Source organism: Nerophis lumbriciformis, linkage group LG36, assembly GCF_033978685.3.
Source record: "Nerophis lumbriciformis linkage group LG36, RoL_Nlum_v2.1, whole genome shotgun sequence".
Taxonomy (NCBI): domain Eukaryota; kingdom Metazoa; phylum Chordata; class Actinopteri; order Syngnathiformes; family Syngnathidae; genus Nerophis; species Nerophis lumbriciformis.
In genome coordinates this window covers 7,996,050-8,012,500 of record NC_084583.2, presented here as the reverse complement: position 1 = coordinate 8,012,500, position 16,451 = coordinate 7,996,050, and the positions used below count along the sequence as shown (strand labels likewise).

The following is a 16,451-nucleotide window of genomic DNA, read 5'->3' as shown; positions in this document are numbered from 1 at the left end:
CAAGGGATACAGTTATTAATATTAACAATATATATCAATGCAGTCTGCAAGGGATACAGTTATTAATATTAACAATATAACAATATATATCAATACAGTCTGCAAGGGATACAGTTATTAATATTAACAATATAACAATATATATCAATACAGTCTGCAAGGGATACAGTTATTAATATTAACAATATAACAATATATATCAATACAGTCTGCAAGGGATACAGTTATTAATATTAACAATACAACAATATATATCAATGCAGTCTGCAAGGGATACAGTTATTAATATTAACAATATAACAATATATATCAATACAGTCTGCAAGGGATACAGTTATTAATATTAACAATACAACAATATATATCAATACAGTCTGCAAGGGATACAGTTATTAATATTAACAATATAACAACATATATCAATACAGTCTGCAAGGGATACAGTTATTAATATTAACAATATAACAATATATATCAATACAGTCTGCAAGGGATACAGTTATTAATATTAACAATATAACAATATATATCAATGCAGTCTGCAAGGGATACAGTTATTAATATTAACAATATAACAATATATATATCAATACAGTCTGCAAGGGATACAGATATTAATATTAACAATACAACAATATATATCAATACAGTCTGCAAGGGATACAGTTATTAATATTAACAATATAACAATATATAACAATACAGTCTGCAAGGGATACAGTTATTAATATTAACAATATAACAATATATATCAATGCAGTCTGCAAGGGATACAGTTATTAATATTAACAATACAACAATATATATCAATACAGTCTGCAAGGGATACAGTTATTAATATTAACAATATATATCAATGCAGTCTGCAAGGGATACAGTTATTAATATTAACAATATAACAATATATATCAATACAGTCTGCAAGGGATACAGATATTAATATTAACAATACAACAATATATATCAATACAGTCTGCAAGGGATACAGTTATTAATATTAACAATACAACAATATATATCAATACAGTCTGCAAGGGATACAGTTATTAATATTAACAATATAACAATATATATCAATACAGTCTGCAAGGGATACAGTTATTAATATTAACAATACAACAATATATATCAATACAGTCTGCAAGGGATACAGTTATTAATATTAACAATACAACAATATATAACAATACAGTCTGCAAGGGATACAGTTATTAATATTAACAATATAACAATATATAACAATACAGTCTGCAAGGGATACAGTTATTAATATTAACAATATAACAATATATATCAATACAGTCTGCAAGGGATACAGTTATTAATATTAACAATACAACAATATATATCAATACAGTCTGCAAGGGATACAGTTATTAATATTAACAATACAACAATATATATCAATACAGTCTGCAAGGGATACAGTTATTAATATTAACAATATAACAATATATATCAATACAGTCTGCAAGGGATACAGTTATTAATAACAATATAACAATATATATCAATGCAGTCTGCAAGGGATACAGTTATTAATATTAACAATATGTATCAATACAGTCTGCAAGGGATACAGTTATTAATATTAACAATATAACAATTTTTATCAATACAGTCTGCAAGGGATACAGTTATTAATATTAACAATGTAACAATATATATCAATACAGTCTGCAAGGGATACAGTTATTAATATTAACAATATAACAATATATAACAATACAGTCTGCAAGGGATACAGTTATTACTATTAACAATATATATAAATACACTCTGAAAGGGATACAGTTATTAATATTAACAATATAACAATATATAACAATACAGTCTGAAAGGGATACAGTTATTAATATTAACAATATATATCAATACAGTCTGCAAGGGATACAGTTATTAATATTAACAATATAACAATATATATCAATACAGTCTGCAAAGGATATAGTTATTAATATTAACAATATATATCAATACAGTCTGCAAGGGATACAGTTATTAGTATTAACAATATATATAAATACACTCTGCAAGGGATACAGTTATTAATATTAACAATATATATGGATACAGTTATTAATATTAACAATATAACAATATATATCAATACAGTCTGCAAGGCATACAGTCCGTGATTGTGCGTGCTGCTGGTCCACTAATAGTACTAACCTTTAACAGTTAATTGTACTAATTTCCATTAATTAATAGTTTCTATGTAACTGTTTTTATTTATTTATTTATTTATTTATTTATGGTCAAGAAAACGTTTTTTATTTTTTTAAATAAAGGACATTATCTTCACCAGACCAGGTTGTCAATGAAATTAGGGTTCTTAAAACCAGGTCCAGTCCAGATTACGTCCAGGTCGGGCCCAGCAACACACACCTTCATTTATGTACACTCAAATTAAAAGATTGCATATAACCTATAAACACAAGTACATTTTCATAATAAGCATTTGAGGACTTCCCATGTATTTTTATGTTTTTTGGCATCGTTATCGGTTTCAACCATATAACGTTCTAATAATAAATGTTTTAAAAAAGTAAAACTAAGTGAATATCTATTTTTGTCCTTTAAAAATAAACCTTTTACCGATTACTATAATCAAATTGACTAAATTATGACTGTCAATGAACTCTCCTAAAGTAACAGAAACCACATCAAGCTTCATAAACAAACCAATCCTTAAACACATTTTTTCAACTTCCACCCAAAAGGAAGACACTACATGACAATACCAAAACAAATGCAGGGTGGATTCAAAATCGGCAATCATAATTTTAATTTGAAAATAAAAAAAACTATTTTTTTGCGTTTACAAAAGCCTACAATTCAGAAACTATTGATAGAAGTGTTTCATGCTTGTATAAGGGTCTGTTGAATATGAAATCATGCTCAACTTCATATATTAAAACAAAATGGGGAGAAAGAAGGAGGGATCACTATATCTGAGGAAGAATGGACAATAATATGGAAATATCAATGGACTGACCTCCGCTCGGGATGGTCCCCTGCTGGCCCCACTATGGACTGCACTCTCACACTATTATGTTAGATCCACTATGGACTGGACTCTCACACTATTATGTTAGATCCACTATGGACTGCACTCTCACACTATTATGTTAGATCCACTATGGACTGGACTCTCACACTATTATGTTAGATCCACTATGGACTGGACTCTCACACTATTATGTTAGATCCACTATGGACTGGACTCTCACACTATTATGTTAGATCCACTATGGACTGGACTCTCACACTATTATGTTAGATCCACTATGGACTGGACTCTCACACTATTATGTTAGATCCACTATGGACTGGACTCTCACACTATTATGTTAGATCCACTATGGACTGGACTCTCACACTATTATGTTAGATCCACTATGGACTGGACTCTCACACTATTATGTTATATCCACTATGGACTGGACTCTCACAATATTATGTTAGATCCACTATGGACTGGACTCTCACACTATTATGTTAGATCCACTATGGACTGGACTCTCACACTATTATGTTAGATCTACTATGGACTGGACTCTCACAATATTATGCTAGATCCACTATGAACTGGACTCTCACACTATTATGTTAGATCCACTATGGACTGAACTCTCTCACACTATTATGTTAGATCCACTATGGACTGGACTCTCACACTATGATGTTAGATCCACTATGGACTGGACTCTCACACTATTATGTTAGATCCACTATGGACTGGACTCTCACACTATTATGTTAGATCCACTATGGACTGGACTCTCACTATTATGTTAGATCCACTATGGACTGGACTCTCACACTATTATGTTATATCCACTATGGACTGGACTCTCACAATATTATGCTAGATCCACTATGAACTGGACTCTCACACTATTATGTTAGATCCACTATGGACTGGACTCTCTCACACTATTATGTTAGATCCACTATGGACTGGACTCTCACACTATTATGTTAGATCCACTATGGACTGGACTCTCACAATATTATGCTAGATCCACTATGAACTGGACTCTCACACTATTATGTTAGATCCACTATGGACTGGACTCTCTCACACTATTATGTTAGATCCACTATGGACTGGACTCTCACACTATGATGTTAGATCCACTATGGACTGGACTCTCACACTATTATGTTAGATCCACTATGGACTGGACTCTCACACTATTATGTTAGATCCACTATGGACTGGACTCTCACTATTATGTTAGATCCACTATGTATTGGACTCTCACTATTATGCTAGATCCACTATGGACTGGACTCTCACACTATTATGTTAGATCAACTATGGACTGGACTCTCACACTATTATGTTAGATCCACTATGGACTGGACTTTCATACTATTATGTTAGATCCACTCGACATCCACTGCACCGGTCGCCCTCGAGAGGGGGTGGGGGCAGGGTCACCCACATCTGCGGTCCTCTCCAAGGTTTCTCATTGTCATCCCACTGGGTTGAGTTTTTCCTTGCCCTGATGTGGTATCTGAACCGAGGATGTCGTTGTGGCTTGTGCTGCCCTTTGAGACACCTGTGATTTAGGGATATACAATTAAACATTGATTGATTGATTGACTGATTGATTGACTTGTTCCAGCTCACCCAAGTGGTCATGAGCTTTGGGTTGTGACCTAAAGGACAAGATCTACGTTCCCATCCTCACCTATGGTCATGAGCTTTGGGTTATGACCGAAAGGAAAAGATCACGGGTACAAGCGGCCGAAATTAGTTTCCTCCGCCGGGTGGCGGGGCTCTCCCTTAGAGATAGGGTGAGAAGCTCTGTCATCCGGGAGGAGCTCAAAGTAAAGCCGCTTCTCCTCCACATCGAGAGGAGCCAGATGAGGTGGTTCGGGCATCTGGTCTGGATGCCACCCGAACGCCTCCCTAGAGAGGCGTTTGGGGCGCGTCCGACCGGCAGGAGGCCAAGAGGAAGACCCAGGACACATTGGGAAGACTATGTCTCCCGGCTGGCCTGGGAACCCCTCGGGATCCCCCGGGAGGAGCTGGACGAAGTAGCTGGGGAGAGGGAAGTCTGGGCTTCTCTGCTTAGGCTGCTGCCCCTGCGACCCGACCTCAGATAAGCGGAAGAAAATGGATGGATGGATAGGGAAAGGATATCCCAGGAGAGTCCAACTTTGAAATCATCCTCCGCGGAGCCCGTCAGACTGTAGGAGGAATGAGGCTGCAGACAGGGCAGAGGCTTCCACCACTCCGAAGCTACATGGACGATGTCACTGTGGTGCTGCAAACAGCCCCATGCACAAGAAGGTGTCTGAAGAGGCTGGATGAGCTAGTGACATGGGCACGGATGAAGATAAAACCCTCAAAGTCACAAAGCCTCTCCTTGCGCAAATGCACCAGGAACGACAAAACCATCTTTGTTGCAGGAGGTGAGCAAATCCCTCTACTGGTCAACCAGTCCATCCAAAGCCTGGGGAGGCAGTACAATGCGGACCTGTCGGACAAGCACGCAGGCAAGGCAGCACGGAAACAACTCTCAGAAGGCCTAGCGAGTATCAACAAGAGCCAGCTCCCCGGAAAGTAAAAGTTGTGGTGCTACAACGTCACACTGTACCAAAGGGTTATGTGGCCACTGAAGATGTGCAAGATTCCATCCTCAACAGCCAACGGGTTGGACAAACTAGCCAACTCCTACATCCGAAAGTGGCTGGGCCTATCGCGTTGCTTCTCCGACACTGGCTTGTTTGGGGCAACTTCGCTGCATTTGCCAATCTAGTCCATCACCCTGGGCTATAAGCAGGAGAAGGCCAGATTGGTTCTTGAGCTGGAAGAATCCTCAGATCCTACAGTGAGGAATGCACATGTACCCACCCGGCAAGCAGGGCCAGAGGTCGCCAAGGCTATTGGCAGGCTCCAACACCAGGAGATAGTTGGCAGGGTACAAGTAGGGAGAGCGGGGCTTGGCTGGGGAGATTCTCCACGCCTCTGGTCCAAGGCCACAAAGCGGGAACGCAGAGCCATGGTTGTGGAGGAGGTCTCAAGGGCGAACCAGGAGCAATATACCATTAAGGCCGTGTCTCAAGGTCGCCAAAAAAGATGGACCACTTGGGAAGGTACCATCAACAGACACATCAGCTGAGCCGACCTATGGAAGATGCCACAAGCCAGACTCAGCTTCCTACTCAGGGCAACGTATGACACCTTGCCATGCCCAAAAACCTCCACCAGTGGTTCAGCCAAGAGGAGAGCTGTCCCCTGTGTGGTGCTCCCAACGCCAGCCTGCAGCACTTGTAATCAGGCTGCAAGATCGCGCTGACACAGGGTTGCTACAGATGGCGGCATGATCAAGTCCTGATGAAACTGGCCGAAGTCCTGGAGAGCAGTAGACAAGAGGCCAACAGCCAATCCATAGCCAAGCAACTTCCTGTCATGTTTGTGAGGCCAGGGGAAGGCAAAGGAGACACTAGCCGACGAGGCCCCCGCAGTGTCCTCTCTCTGGCAAGGGACTGGAGTATGAGGGCTGACATCGGCAAACAGCTCCAGTTCCCCCCTGAGATCCTCACCACTTCACTCCGCCCAGACATCGTGCTGTGGTCTGCTGTTACCAAGTCTGCCATGCTGATTGAGCTCACCATCCCCTGGGAGGAGGGAATCCAGGCAGCCTACGAGCGCAAATCAGCCAAGTATGCAGATCTGGCTGCTGAGTGCAGAGAGGCAGGCTGGTCCACTACCATCGACCCTGTGGAACTAGGCTGTCGGGGCTTTGTCGGTACATCAACTGTAAGTCTCCTCCGAGATGTGGGAAAGACTGAGGCTAAGCCCCAAAGGGAAACCAAGGCCCTTGCTGAGGAAGCAGAAAAGGGAAGCTTCTGGTTGTGGCTGAGGAGGAGGGATAAGTACTGGGGGTCGAGGCAATAAGATGGGTCAGCTGCAAGGGGTGGCAGGGAGACGTCCCTGCCACCGCTCCGCCACCAGGAGGCGTTCAGGGGTTAAAGAAAGCGATTGCAGCTGACCCAAGGCGCTGTAGGAGGCGCGTCAGGCATACTTGCCCAACAGAAACAACACCATATCTGTACAATCAATAAGCAATGGATGCAAATCACAATGGACATATATAAAATGGAGAAGATAACTTCCTTTATTAATTATAAATTGGAGAAATTTACTTCATACTGGGAAAACGCCTCGGGATCCCCCGGGAGGAGCTGGACGAAGTGGCTGGGGAGAGGGAAGTCTGGGCTTCCCTGCTTAGGCTGCTGCCCCCGTGACCCGACCTCGGATAAGCGGAAGAAGATGGATGGACTGGGAAAACTGGGTCAATTATGTCACGCCCCATAAGCCTGACTTTAATTTCTCGAATTAGTGATTGTACTGCTTCCAAAAAAAAAAGGATTACTCCCTATATGTGTGTATATGTATATATATATATATATGTATATATATATATATATATATATATATATATATATATATATATATATATATATATATATATATATATATAATAAAAAAATATATATATATATTTATAATATTTTATTTTATTTCTGATTATTATTATTATTAATAATGTATTATTATTTCTTTTTTCTTCATTTAATTGACGTATTTGCAAATACTATTTTTGTTTTTACAAATAAAGCCATCATGGTGAAGGTTCTGTGACAGCAAAGCTAAGTGAAGGTGACTAATGAACAACACAATCCAACAAGTATGAAGAGTTAGCGTTAAAGAGTGAATAACGTGCTCCCACTGTGACTCACAAGGTATTATTCCTAGCCTTAAAGACAGTGTTGATGTTCTTCTAGCTGGCAACTTGCTGCTGCTCACAATCAAAACCACACTGTGGCGTGGACAAACAGGCCAGAGAGTCCAGGCCGTTTAGAGTCTGACTGACTACTTTTCTTGGCGCGAGCGGATTCATTTTGGTCAGCTCATGCGGCAACAAACTCAGTGACGGCATCTTGAGGGCCTGAATGGGACTACTTTGTGCACGATGGATGACTTTTATTTGTCTTTCTCCACAGATGCTGATTGACTGCTCCGCACATCCAAAAGTCTGAGCTGTGTGTGTGCGCGTGTGTGTGTTGTTGTCTCACATCCATTAGTACTTTAGTATGCAGGGTGTGTGTGTGTCTGTCTGGTGCGTGTGCGTGTGCGTGCTCCTCCACAGTGCTACTACTCAGCCGCCACAAGAAAGTGACACCTACACGGTACGATGATTCTTTTCTCTTATGTGTTTGTGTGTGAATGAGTGTAGCGCAGGCCTGGGCAATTATTTTGACTAGAGAAAAAATGTGTCCGGGGGGCCGGTATACTACAGGCAGGCCAGTCTAGTACCCTGCACTCTTTTACCATGAAGCCACGCTGTTGTAGCACGTGGCTTGGCATTGTCTTGCTGAAATAAGCAGGGGCGTCCATGGTAACATTGCTTGGATGGCAACATATGTTGCTCCAAAACCTGTATGTACCTTTCAGCATTAATGGTGCCTTCACAGATGTGTAAGTTACCCATGTCTTGGGCACTAATACACCCCCATACCATCACAGATGCTGGCTTTTCAACTTTGCGCCTATAACAATCCGGATGGTTCTTTTCCTCTTTGTTCTGGAGGACACGACGTCCACAGTTTCCAAGAAAAATTTCAAATGTGAACTTGTCAGACCACAGAACACTTTCCCACTTTGCATCAGTCCATCTTAGATGAGCTCGGGCCCAGCAAAGCCGGCGGCGTTTCTGGGTGTTGTTGATAAATGGCTTTGGCTTTGCATAGTAGAGTTTTAACTTGCACTTACAGATGTAGTGACCAACTGTAGTTACTGACAGTAGTTTTCTGAAGTGTTTCTGAGCCCATGTGGTGATATCCTTTACACACCGATGTCACTTTTTGATGCAGTACCGCCTGAGGGATCCAAGGTCACGGGCATTCAATGTTACGTGCAGTGATTTCTCCAGATTCTGTGAACCTTTTGATGATATTACGGAGCGTAGATGGTGAAATCCCTAAATTCCTTACAATAGCTGGTTGAGAAATGTTGTTCTTAAACAATTTGCTCAGGCATTTGTCGACAAAGTGGTGACCCTCGCCCCGTCCTTGTTTGTGAATGACTGAGCATTTCATGGGAGCTGCTTTTATACCCAATCATGGCACCCACCTGTTCCCAATTAGCCTGTTCACCTGTGGGATGTTCCAAATAAGTCTTTGATGAGCATCACTCAACTTTCTCAGTCTTTTTTGCCACTTGTGACAGCTTTTGTGAAACATGTTGCAGGCATCAAATTCCAAATGAGCTAATATTTGCAAAAAATAACAAAGTTTACCAGTTGGAACGTTAAATATCTTGTCTTTGCAGTCTATTCAATTGAATATAAGTTGAAAAGGATTTGCAAATCATTGTATTCTCTTTTTATTTACCATTTACACAACGTGACAACTTCACTGCTTTTGGGTTTGTATATATTGTGTTCTGATATCGCATATATTTAATGATACGATGTTGTTACAGTGTAGCATACATAAATATGATATTATGTTACAATTTACAGCACAGGCCAAAAGTTTGGACACACTTTCTCATTTAATGCATTTTCTTTATTTTCATGACTATTTACATTGTAGATTGTCACATCAAAACTATGAATGAACACATGTGGAGTTATGTACTTAACAAAAAAGGTGAAATAACTGAAAACATGTTTTATATTCTAGTTTCTCCAAAAGAGACACACTTTTTTCTCTGATTACTGCTTTGCACACTCTTGGCATTCTCTCCATGAGCTTCAAGAGGTAGTCACCCGAAATGGTTTTCACTTCACAGGTGTCATAGTTTTGATGCCTTCAGTGACAATCTACAATGTAAATAGTCATGAAAATAAAGAAAAGGCATTGAAATGAGAATGTGTGTCCAAACTTTAGGCCTGTACTGTATATAAGGGGTGTCAAACTCAGTTTAGTTCAGGGGCCACATGAGGAAAATGTATTCCCATGTTGGCCGGACAGGTAAAATCACGGCATAATAAATTAAAATTAAAAATACATAAAAAATTAAAAATGTAATTAAAAATACAACTACGACAACTTCAAATTGTTTTCTTTGTTTTACTTTGGTCCAAAATAGAAGAAGCACATTTTGAAAATGTACAAATCACAAATAATCCTCTTGACAAAAAAACACTTAGTTGAAAATTCCAAGGAAAAAAGTGGTGCGGTTTCAAAAAGCCCGTGAAGAACACAATGAACTTGGACTAAATCTCAGTGGACCTACAAAGCAATTAAACTGTAAGTCACAGCCCTTCTAGAACTGAACAAAAAGAAAATAAAGCATAAATAAAAACTCTTCTACGTATCATCTACCTCATGTGTCATGTCCACATATTGACCTTGTGCTAACTCAGTGGTTCTCAAACTTTTTTTTGTCATCCCCCACTGTGGACAAGGGGGAGTTTTCAAGCCCCACCTGTCCCCATCGCCCCAACAGAACGCTAATGCCAAGCTTAACATTTTCAAATTTATTGAACATCAAGTAATATCAAGTTGTATACATTCAAACTCAATAATATAAAATAATATCAAGTTCAATAATAAATAAAACAAAAGTGTTATAACTTGCATCAAGTTCAATAATAAATCAAATAACTTGCATCAAGTTCAATAATAAATAAAATAAAAGTGCCACTTTGCAATCTTTGCAACAAAAAAAAGGAGGAGCTATGCATTTGGCAAGACAGGGCAAGTGACAGCACTTTGCCTTGGGAAAGCCACCTTGCTTCACTGTGAAACAGCACGGCTGTATGATCAGCTCCTATTTCCTCACACAGTGCCATACTTGCCAACCTTGAGACCTCCGATTTAGGGAGAGGGGGCGTGGTTAAGAGGGGAGGAGTATATTTACAGCTAGAATTCACCAAGTCAAGTATTTCACATAAATATATATATATATATATAAGATAAATACTTGAATTTCAGGGTTCATTTATTTACACATATACACACACATAACACTCATCTACTCATTGTTGAGTTAAGGGTTGAATTGTCCATCCTTGTTCTATTCTCTGTCACTATTTTTCTAACCATGCTGAACACCCTCTCTGATGATGCATTCTGCTTTGTCTCCTTGTTGTGTGCGCAGTTGAGCTCTGCACTCTCTAAAAGCCCTAGATGTTATTGTCACATATGCATGTACAGTAGATGACAGTATTGTCCTGTTTAAGAGTGTCACAACATTGCTGTTTACGGCAGACCAACTGCTTTACGGTAGACGAAAACGTGACTGCTGTTGTTGTGTGTTGTTACCGCGCTGGGAGGACGTTAATGAAACTGCCTAACAATAAACCCACATAAGAAACCAAGAACTCGCCCTCCATCATTCTACAGTTATAACGTGATTGGGCAGGCACGCTGTTTATATTGTGGGAAAGCGGACGTGAAAACAGGCTGTCGACACGTCACTCAGGTCCGCATGAATTTCGGGAGATTTTCGTGAGAAAATTTGTCCCGGGAGGGTTTTGGGAGATGCGCTGAATTTCGGGAGTCTCCCGGAAAATCCGGGAGGGTTGGCAAGTATGCACAGTGCAGAGAACAGTCGCGTTTTCAGCGGTCTTGTTTTGATCACATTTATCGCGCTCACAACATGTTAAAACCTCATTGAGTTGGGGGCTGAGCTGCCTTGACGCGAGTGCTTCCCGGTGAATGACACAGTGTGTCCAATGCGCATTTGGCGCAACCCTCTTTATTAGAGCCTGCAGCCCGTTTCTTGACCCTGCCATGGTCTGTGCGCCATCAGAGTAAAAGCCCACACAGTTTTCCCAATATAAGGTCGTGTTCTTTGAGGAAACTGTCCATTATCTTGAACAGCTCATCAGCAGTGGCTCTATTTTTGATGTATTTGCAAAACAGCAAATCCTCGCACAGTGACTCGCCATTCACAAAGCGGACGTATGCGATGAACAGGCAGTCTTTATTGCTGTCAGTAGCTTCGTCCACTTGTAAAGCAAAACGACTTTCTTTTCATTTGTCTCCGAGTTGTTCCTCAAGATCACTTGCAATGTCGCATATACGTCTCGCAACTGTGTCGTTTGACAGTGGGACAGCTTTTCATTTTGCTGCGCTTGTCTCGTCAAGTTTGTTCCGCTTAGCCCCGCCCCCATTAGTTACTGTTGCTATGTCTGTCATACTTTCGCTCCTATCAGAAATTTAAAGCCTACAGGAAAAATAAGTAATTTACATTGATTTATATAGCGGATTTCACAGACAGAATCACAAAGTGATTTACAGTGTGTATAGAAAATGAAAGCATAGTACAAAAAAAAAATCTAAGAATATAATTAAAAAAAAAAAAAATTTAAAGTGAAATTTCCTCACCTTCCTCGCGCCCCACCTGTCATGTCTCTATTCCCCACCAGTGGGGCGCGCCCCACACTTTGAGAAACGCTGTGCTAACCCAACTAACCAGAGGAGATAGATCTTTCTCAGTGGCAGGCCTAGACTGTGGAACAACCTTCCACTATCTATTAGATATTCCACTATCTATTACATCTTCCACTATCTATTACATCTTCCACTATCTATTACATATATTATATCTTTCACTATCTATTAGATCGTCCACTATCTATTACATATATTAGATCTTTCACTATCTATTAGATCTTCCACTATCTATTACATCTATTAGATATTCCACTATCTATTACATATATTAGATCTTTCACTATCTATTACATCTTCCACTATCTATTACATATATTAGATATTTCACTATCTATTAGATCTTCCACTATCTATTACATATATTAGATCTTCCACTATCTATTACATATATTAGATCTTTCACTATCTATTAGATCTTCCACTATCTATTACATATATTAAATATTCCACTATCTATTACATCTTCCACTATCTTTTACATCTATTAGATATTTCACTATCTATTAGATTTTCCACTATCTATTACATCTAATAGATATTCCACTATCTATTACATCTATTAGATATTCCACTATCTATTACATCTTCCACTATCTATTACATCTATTAGATCTTTCACTATCTATTAGATTTTCCACTATCTATTATATCTATTAGATATTCCACTATCTATTACATCTATTAGATATTCCACTATCTATTGCATCTTCCACTATCTATTACATCTACAGATCTTTCACTAACTATTAGATCTTCCACTATCTATTACGTCTGTTAGATATTCCACTATCTATTACATCTTCCACTATCTTTTTACATCTTCCACTATTTATTACATCTATTAGATATTTCACTATCTATTACATCTTCCACTATTTATTACATCTTCCACTATCTATTACATCTATTAGATATTCCACTATCTATTACATCTTCCACTATCTATTACATCTTCCACTATCTATTACATCTATTAGATATTTCACTATCTATTACATCTTCCACTATCTATTACATCTATTAGATATTCCACTATCTATTACATCTTCCACTATCTATTACATCTATTAGATATTCCACTATCTATTACATCTTCCACTATCTATTACATCTTTTAGATCTTTCACTATCTATTAGATTTTCCACTATCTATTACATCTATTAGATATTCCACTATCTATTACATCTATTAGATATTCCACTATCTATTACATCTTCCACTATCTATTACATCTACAGATCTTTCACTAACTATTAGATCTTCCACTATCTATTACATCTATTAGATATTCCACTATCTATTACATCTTCCACTATCTATTACATCTATTAGATATTCCACTATCTATTACATCTTCCACTATGTATTACATCTACAGATCTTTCACTATCTATTAGATCTTCCACTATCTATTACATCTATTAGATATTCCACTATCTATTACATCTTCCACTATATATTAGATATTCTACCATCTATTACATCTATTAGATATTCCACTATCTATTCCATTTCCACTATCTATTAGATCTTACACTATCTATTACTGCATTTTTCGGAGTATGTCGCTCCGGAGTATAAGTCGCACCGGCCGAAAATGCATAATAAAGAAGGAAAAAAACATATATAAGTCGCACTGGAGTATAAGTCACATTTTTTTGCGGAAATGTATTTGATAAAAGCCAACACCAAGAATAGACATTTGAAAGGCAATTTAAAATAAATAAAGAATAGTGAACAACAGGCTGAATAAGTATGTGTATGAATAATATGAGGCATAAATAACCAACTGGTATGTTAACGTAACATATTATGGTAAGAGTCATTCAAATAACTATAACATATAGAACATGCTATACGTTTACCAAACAATCTGTCACTCCTAATCGCTAAATCCCATGAAATCTTATACGTCTAGTCTCTTACGTGAATGAGCTAAATAATATTATTTGATATTTTAAGCTAATGTGTTAATCATTTCACACATAAGTCGCTCCTGAGTATAAGTCGCACCCCCGGCCAAACTATGAAAAAAACTGTGACTTATATTCCGAAAAATACGGTACGTACCGTATTTTCCGCACCATAAGGCGCCCTGGGTTATAAGCCGCGCCTTCAATGAACGGCATATTTCAAAACTTTGTCCACCTATAAGCCGCCCCGTGTTGTAAGCCGCATCTAACTGCGCTAAAGGAATGTCAAAAAAACAGTCAGATAGGTCAGTCAAACTTTAATAATATATTAAAAACCAGCGTTCTAACAACTCTGTCCCAAAATGTACGCAAATGTGCAATCACAAACATAGTAAAATTCAAAATAGTGCAGAGCAATAGCAACATAATGTTGCTCGAACGTTAATGTCACAACACACAAAATAAACATAACGCTCACTTTCTGAAGTTATCTGGCGGCTCCAGTTCGGGGGAGTTGGCGATCCGAGAGGAACCCAGATGCACACACTCATCGCGGGTCTTCAAAGATTCCTCCCATGACGTTCCCTTGCTAGCGCTGTTGCCTTCATTGGAATAGTGATGGTGCTGACACTTCTGCTTGCTGCTCTCTGCTCAACAACCCACTGTTCGAGTTTGTCCTCCAACAGTAGCCATCTTGCTTTGTTCCCTCGGAAACTCTGTTTTGTCTTCTTTACCTGGCGCAGGTCATCTTCTTGCTTCCTCCACCTACGCACCATTGATTCATTTATGTTATATACTCTTGCTGCTGCTCTATTTCCGTGTTCTTCGGCATGACTTATTGCCTTAAGTTTAAATTCTGCGTTATACGCGTGTCGCTTAGTAGGAGCCATTTTGTGGTCTGGTCTTTACAGATGTAAACACACAAAGGAAATGAAACGTGATATCCGCGCGCTTCTTCTTCTTCTACGCGGGCGGGTGGTTGCTTACAGTAGAAGAAGAAGCGCTTCCTGTTCTATGGGGGCGGGTGCTTACCTTGGCGGTTGCTTGCGTAGAAGAAGAAGCGCTTCCTGTTCTACCGGGAAAAAAGATGGCGGCTGTTTACCGTAGTTGCGAGATCGAAACTTTATGAAAATGAATCGTAATATTAATCCATATATAAAGCGCACCGGGTTATAAGGCGCACTGTCAGCTTTTGAGAAAATTTGTGGTTTTTAGGTGCGCCTTATAGTGCGGAAAATACGGTATGTTCTATTGTTTCATTGAAAATAAACCAGCAAAGTCCATTTGGCTGTCATCTGTTTTAATTATGAGACACAATTGTGTCAAAGTCATGATTTTTTTTTATTTCACGCCTGAAATAAGAAATTATTACTTTAAAAAAAGTAGTTTTATACTTGTGAGTGTTGATGACACAGCTTTGCATCAGTTGATATTCTAGTTTCAAGCATGTTTTACTCAATATAGCTCATCAAATCTCATCAACAAGCTGTAATATCTTACTGATATAATTTAGGACCAAAACACTTAAAACAAGTAAAACACTCAAGCTACGGACTGGGGCGAGGGTCAGTTTGGCAACGTTTGTAAGTTTGTAACTAAAACGGTTCATACTTACTAAAGCGTCCCATGTGTGATGTCTGTAGGAGTCTTTTCATGCATATTTGTACCTGCCGTCGTAATGTAATGAAGCTAACATTGTTAGCCTAAGCTAATATCCTAACACATTTACGAGTGCCTGTGTTGGTATTATTAAACTCAAATAAAACTGGACTAGATTTTCATGCACAGGCAAGTGGCAAGCACAGAAGTGTTGTACAAAACAAAACAAAAACAATAAAATACAAAATAATAACAGAAGAAGAGAAGAAAAAACACACATTCAGCACTATTGACAATAACAAGGAGTCTTTGTTTGTTTACTTACTACTAAAAAACAAGTTGTCCAGTATGTTCACTATTTCATTTAAGGACTAAATTGTTCTTCGATTGCAATAAGAAACATATGTTTAATCTACCGTAAGATTTTTTTGTTAAAATAAAACCAATAATGCCTTTTTTCCCCCCGAAAAGTATCAAAGTATCGCAATACATTTTGGTACCGG

The 16,451-nt window shown here is 38.7% G+C and overlaps 1 protein-coding gene across 1 annotated transcript in view; it reads left to right on the top strand.

The window, feature by feature from the left end:
• Positions 1 to 16,451, top strand: part of efemp2a (EGF containing fibulin extracellular matrix protein 2a) — a 60,689-nt gene that overhangs the window by 21,814 nt on the left and 22,424 nt on the right. The window contains exon 2 of the mRNA XM_061930666.1: positions 8,029 to 8,214. Within this exon, the coding sequence (XP_061786650.1) occupies positions 8,119 to 8,214 (96 nt within the window). The 5' untranslated portion in view covers positions 8,029 to 8,118. The remainder of the gene's footprint in view (positions 1 to 8,028; positions 8,215 to 16,451) is intronic.